Here is a 5,972-nt window from a genome sequence, read left to right as displayed (position 1 = left end):
GGGGGGGGCGTGGGACCCTGTTGTCCAAGCAGGGTCCAAGCAAATATTCAAATATGCCTGCAGCTCTCGGTAAAGAGCTGCCACCTGAGCAGCCCGGGTGTCCCTGTGCCACCAAGGAGCCGGGGCCTCAGGAGCGGTGTCCCCTGACTTCCTGGTGGCTCCCCTTCCCCGCTAGGAGCTGCTGATGGCTCATGACTTCACCAAGTTCCACTCGCTGAAGCCAAAGCTGCTGGAGGTCCTTGACGAGATGCTGACGCACGACATCGCCAGGCTCATGCCCCTGCTGCGGCAGGAGGAGCTAGAGAGCACCGAGGCCCGCGTGCAGGGTGGCGCTTTCGAGGGCACCCACATGGGCCCGTTCGTGGAGCGGGGGCCCGACGAGGCCCTGGAGGACGGCGAGGAGGGCTCGGACGACGAGGCCGAGTGGGTGGTGACCAAGGACAAGTCCAAGTACGACGAGATCTTCTACAACCTGGCGCCGGCTGACGGCAAGCTGAGCGGCAGCAAGGCCAAGAGCTGGATGGTGGCCACCAAGCTCCCCAACTCCGTGCTGGGCCGCATCTGGAAGCTGAGCGATGTGGACCGGGACGGCATGCTGGACGACGAGGAGTTCGCGCTGGCCAGCCACCTCATCGAGGCTAAGCTCGAGGGCCACGGGCTGCCCGCCAACCTGCCCCGCCGCCTGGTGCCACCCTCGAAACGGCGCCACAAGGGCTCCGCTGAGTGAGCCACCGTCACCGTCACCGCCGCCGGCCCCCCCCCGCTGCCCCACGGGGCTCCCCAGCTTCGGCCAGCCGCACGCGCGTCCCCACCCTGGCCCACACGCACCCCGCCTGTCCGCCTCCTCAGCTGTAAGGAGGGGGGTCTCTCTACTCTCCCACACCGCCAGACGGAGGGGACCAGGGGAGAGGCCAGACTTCTCGCCCGCCCTCCGCACCTCTCCCCTCGCATATACCTGGGCACGTCACACCTACACTAACACACACACAGGCATCTACCCGTGCATCAGTCATTCAAGTATTTATTGAGCACCTACTATGTTCGATGTCGGGGGCTCATTCTAGGCGCTGGGGATTCCAGCAGAGACGCATGCCTGCCCTGGTGGAGCCCACTTCTCAGGAGAGAGCATGTACGTGGCCACCCGAGCACACACAGACACACGCCCCGCCCTGACCGGCCGCCCCCACCCCGATTCCAGGTGGGACCCCTCGCCTCTCCCTGTAAATGAGCAGCCCGCTTGGTTGAAATGCCTAACAGGCCCCCTGCCCCGCTTCCTCCTGACCACCCAGGCAAGGGTCCCCCCTCCGCCTTCACTTCATCTAGCCTCGGGACCACTGGGGGCTCCAAGGGAGACACAACCTCCTACTTCCTCAGGTGGACCCCTCGTAGCCCCTCCCCCAGGCCTGGTCACACACCTTTCTCTAAGAACGATCTTTAGGGGACAGAAAAGCCCCTTTGATCCTCACTCCTCCCAAACTGCGCACTCGGAGGTATTTCCGCCCTCTGCCCACCTGCCCCGGGTTGAAAGCTCAGTCTGGCTCCCTGCTGCCTGTTCCTGGGGGTGGGAATGTTAGACGGCCGGGCCCGGGCTCACCGCCCACTGTCTGTCCATGTTTAAGTGGAGCCCCTACCAGATATAAAAGACCCCAGGGCTTTATTTCAGGGATGTCGTGGGGGGATGGGCTCTTGGTGCTACGGCCCTCCCTGCCCCTCTCTATAAGGACCACCCCCTGTCCTGACATCACCACACAGGAGTGTTTGACCCTGGTGGGGACCCCATGGGAAGGACGGCGGAAGAGGGAACTAGGTGGGGACGATGCCCCCGCCAGGGCGCTGGCTGGGATTCCCACGCTCACCGACGCCCCCCGCCCCGCGCTCGGGAGGGGCCCGTGAACGGAGTAGCGGCCCCACTGAGCGAATAAAGCCAAGGCTTCTTTCCACGTGGAACCAGGCTGTCTTGGGATGGGTGTGGGTGTGTGTGTGTGTGTGTGTGTGTGTGTGTGTGTCTGGTGGGGGGCTCGCTCTGCCGCTGACCCCCGGCGGAGAGCCCCGGGCAGGCTTCAGGGGGGGTCCCCTTCCAGTCCTCCGGGTCGGGGTGGGGGGTGGAGGCCGTGACTCAACGCTGCGGAGCCTGATGACTCAGGCCTGGGCTGGGGGCCAGACCGACATATTTTCCGAAGAAAAGTTACTCTGGGGCCCTCCCTCCGGGACATCCCTCGCTCCGCCCGCCCGCCGCGGGGGCCTGGGAACCGAGCCCTGGGGCGCGGGGCTGTGTGCGCGCGAGCTCGGGCGCAACGTGCAACCGGGGTACACGACTCCTGACACGTCGCTCCACGGACAGACGGGCTCCCGGAGGGGGAGAGGTGGCGCTGCTCACGCCCAGGGGACTCTCGGCCTTCGCTATGCAGCGGACGCACACCCAAGACCGCACCCACGGCGCCCCGGGACGCGGGCCGCGCGCTCCCCGCTCCCGCGGCTCCCGGCGCCCCCTGGCGGACACTCGGCAGCTGCGCGGGCTGGTGGCCTCAAACCCTGTCCGAGGCGGTGGGTGCCACGACCCAGGGTCTGTCACCGTCCCAATGCTCTGCGAAGGGGCCCAGCTGAGTTCCGCTGGGTGACTCCCTCCCTGCGTGGCGCCTTCCCTCTCTGCTCCCCTTTCCGAGGCCCTGGATCCCCATGGATGGTTGCCAGCGCCCGAGGGCCTCCGAGCTTCCTTCCTTATCCGTAAACAGTTAAGATTTAGTTGATTCTGAAACGGAGTCTCAGGGGCGAGGCAGGCGCCATAGCTAACGTCTAGATGCCGGGCACACTCACAAATGCTTTCTATACCCATGTTATGTCGTTTAGTGTTCAGAAAAAGCTCTGTGGCACACGCATCGTCATCATCCCCATTTTAGACGAGGAAACAGGCAGCACTTAGCTGGCCCTAGGCGAACGACTGGGACTGCGCTTCGCGCGCTCCAACAGTGTGTGCCTCCCACATTCGTCGCAGATAAATTTCTGCGCTTCCGACCTCGACATCCCGAAAGCGCTCTGATTTCCATAATTCCAGGATTGGAACATCGAGACGCCAACCGTTCTAAGATTGGAATGTCTTGAGCCAAATCCGCCACTGACCGTTTCTTTTTCAAGAAAACTGGATTATCAGAAAATAAAAAATAAAAAAAATAATACTCAGATTAAAAAAAAAATATTCCTGGGCGGCCGGGAAAGGTTTGGAGAGGGATAGAGTCAGAAACCTAAATCCCGCCGCCGCCGCCGGGGACCCGCAAAGAAGGGTGGAGCCATTTACCTTTTATCAAGATGGCTGACCGCCCGCCCCTTTGCCTCTCTAGCCACTTTACCAAGATGGCAGCCACCGGAAGTGACTCGGAAGTGGGCGGGACGTATGCGCGCGCATGCCGCAAACCGGATTTCCGCCTCCGGTAGCCGCTTTCTTCCTCTAACAAGATGGCGGCGGGAAGCAGTGGTGGGAGCGACGAGCTCTGCTCGAAAAGCGAGGCCGATTCCGGCTTCTTGGGGCTGCGGCCCACTTCGGTGGACCCGGCCCTGAGACGGCGGCGGCGAGGCCCAAGAAATAAGAAGCGGGGCTGGCGGCGGCTCGCTCAGGAGCCTTTGGGGCTGGAGGTTGATCAGTTCTTAGAGGACGTGCGGCTGCAGGAGCGCACGAGCGGGTATGCGGGGAGGGACTTCCGGCGATTGGGTTACGTGTTGTGTAGCTGGGGGCAAGGCCGAGCGAGCTTCGGGGTAACGGGGGGCGGTGGGAGGCGCTGGGCGCACCTGTCGGGGTACTCTTGGCGAAATCGAGAACGTGGGCGGTTGTCTCTTGGTGGGTGGCTGGGGGACTTGGTGGGGTTGCCAGATAAATTAGAATTCAGGTAAACGACGAGTATTGTAATTTTCTAGTGTGTGTACGTCCCATGCCCCTACCTTAGCTTAGTGCATTTTAAGTATTAGGTTCTGTAAACCGAAGGGAGATGCCTTAGCCTTGAGGGACCCCATGCCGGTAAGAGGATGCTCGAATGAGCATGGGAGGAAAGCTGGGGCCTGAGAGGTTAAGCCTAGCCCTTCAGCAGCATCCGGCTCCCTCCCCAACATCTGTAGCTGACATTCTGCATTTCCATTTCTCAGTGGCTTGATATCAGAGGCCCCCGATGAAAAACTCTTCTTCGTGGACACCGGCGCTAAGGAGAAGGGTGAGGAAGGGCTTTCGTGGCGTTACATGGTGATGGTTGGTTGTCATCTAGCCTACCTCAGCCTCCGAGAGGATTTGTGTCAATGCCACCCATGGCTTAGGTGGCAAACACCTGCCGAAAAGGGGCCTTACTATAAACAAGAGGACTCAGAATGAACAGAAAGTAGGCCCGAGACTAATTTAAGTCAGATCTTCTTTGTGAGGTGTCAGAGATCTCAATGCACTGAAAAGCCAGTAAGGGTCTGCCTTGATTAGTGGGTAAGTCATAAAATAGGTCTCTTTAATTTTCAGAAAAGCAAGTCAAGGACCTGCTGTGAGGAATTCAGCCAGTTTTAGTTAATAAAATGCTTCGATAAGAAGCAGAGAATCCACTTTAATGAATGGATGAGAAACTCGTCTTAACCTGCTTGTCGTAATTTGCCAAAATGCAGGGTTGGGACGTGCCGAAACAGGTGGAGGATCAGGGATTGTTGGGGTTCACGTCACTATCTGGAAAACCAGACTAAGGCTAGGCAGGCTGTTTTGACAAGGAAATAGAGAACAGTCTAAAGCATCTGCTTTAATGGGAAAGATGTTAGCGCTAATAAGCTATTGGTAAGCTGCTTTAATAACGGGACATTGTTAATGATCCCTTATGAGATCAGTTAAGGGACACGTTTTAACCAAAGCAAATGGATCCGTTTCAGTGAGCAGAAAAGGCGAGGCTTTGTTTTCAGACACAGATTTTGAGCAGCTGAGAAGGGTTTATTAAAGAGCTTGACTTTCACAGAAGTCAGTAGATCTGGGCCATAAACAGAAAGGGTAACTCAGGGACCAGTCCTGGTGAACACATGAAGTAGTGAAGGCCTCTGGCCACTAGGAAGTCTTTGAGGAACAGCAGAGGCCGTTTATAGATTCTACTTTAGATTTTTGTTTTTTAAAGGCATATAATAGCGATTGTGCACTTTCACGGGTGATCGCTATGCTTCACCCTCTTGAAATAGTTGCGTTCCCAGACGGCTCTGTGAGGTGGGCGTCGGCAGTCTCGTTTGGGAAGCAGAGCAAAGTTACTTCACAGGGTCTTACAGTAAATGGAGGGACATGGGTTGTGTCTTAGTACGTTCTGTCCTTAGAGTTCTTGCTTTTTACTGTTAGGTTTTAGAAATCCAAGACAGAAACCCTTGTGCTGAGATTCGCCCATCTCGGGCCCTGAGTCCGGCTCCCTGGGCCACAGTGTTGGTGGCCACCTGCTTTCCCTTTGTCAGTGTTGCTGGTTTTTTGTAGCTGTCCCCCTGCTGTGTCTGGAAACCCTTTGTATGCAGGGCTGTGGGTACAACTCTTCCCAGCACAGGGCTGCTTCCAGGTGGCCCACGACATGCGTGTGGTACCGGGTCAGAGCTTGGGTGCTCTGGGCTCTGTCCTTGGGGGCCTCTGTCCTCAGGTAGGAACCCGGGGTCAGCCTGGAGCCTCCGAGTCTGCTGGATGCAGGTCTGATGGCTCCAATGGAGGTATAAGGAGCGGGGTGCAGAGTTGGCCTTGGGATGTGAGGAGGCCTGAGGCCTTGGTCCTCTCCTTTCTCCCACCCCCAGAGTGGAACAAGACAAGGACCAAGGGCCAGAAGAGGTCGCTGCTTCTCAAGAAGCCCCTTCGAGTCGATGTCCTCCTGGAGAACACGTCCCGGATCCCTGCCCCCAAAGAGTGAGTGTCCTGCCACCCGCGGACCCTTCTTTCCCTCTGGACTCAGGCCTTATGCTCTGTGTGCAGCAGCCCCCACTCCCCGGCCCTAAAGGAAGTGCTG

The 5,972-nt window shown here is 58.6% G+C and overlaps 2 protein-coding genes across 3 annotated transcripts in view; both read left to right on the top strand.

The window, feature by feature from the left end:
• EHD2 (EH domain containing 2) overlaps positions 1-1,944 on the top strand; it is a 27,564-nt gene extending 25,620 nt beyond the window's left edge. For both annotated transcript variants that reach the window (XM_011378165.2, XM_011378164.2), the window contains one exon: positions 176-1,944. In XM_011378165.2, coding sequence (XP_011376467.1) covers positions 176-727 — 552 coding nt within the window. In that variant the 3' untranslated portion in view covers positions 728-1,944. The remainder of the gene's footprint in view (positions 1-175) is intronic.
• A 1,476-nt stretch (positions 1,945-3,420) lies between these two features.
• NOP53 (NOP53 ribosome biogenesis factor) overlaps positions 3,421-5,972 on the top strand; it is a gene marked incomplete at its 3' end in the record, with an annotated part of 6,258 nt that continues 3,706 nt past the window's right edge. The window contains exons 1-3 of the mRNA XM_023522130.1: positions 3,421-3,674; positions 4,132-4,196; positions 5,764-5,872. Of these exons, the coding sequence (XP_023377898.1) occupies positions 3,451-3,674; positions 4,132-4,196; positions 5,764-5,872 (398 nt within the window). The remainder of the gene's footprint in view (positions 3,675-4,131; positions 4,197-5,763; positions 5,873-5,972) is intronic.

The sequence above is a fragment of the Pteropus vampyrus genome, unplaced genomic scaffold (assembly GCF_000151845.1).
Source record: "Pteropus vampyrus isolate Shadow unplaced genomic scaffold, Pvam_2.0 Scaffold333, whole genome shotgun sequence".
Taxonomy (NCBI): Eukaryota; Metazoa; Chordata; class Mammalia; order Chiroptera; family Pteropodidae; genus Pteropus; species Pteropus vampyrus.
Note: the sequence above shows the minus strand (reverse complement) of the source record. Positions and strands in the feature narration are given on the sequence as shown.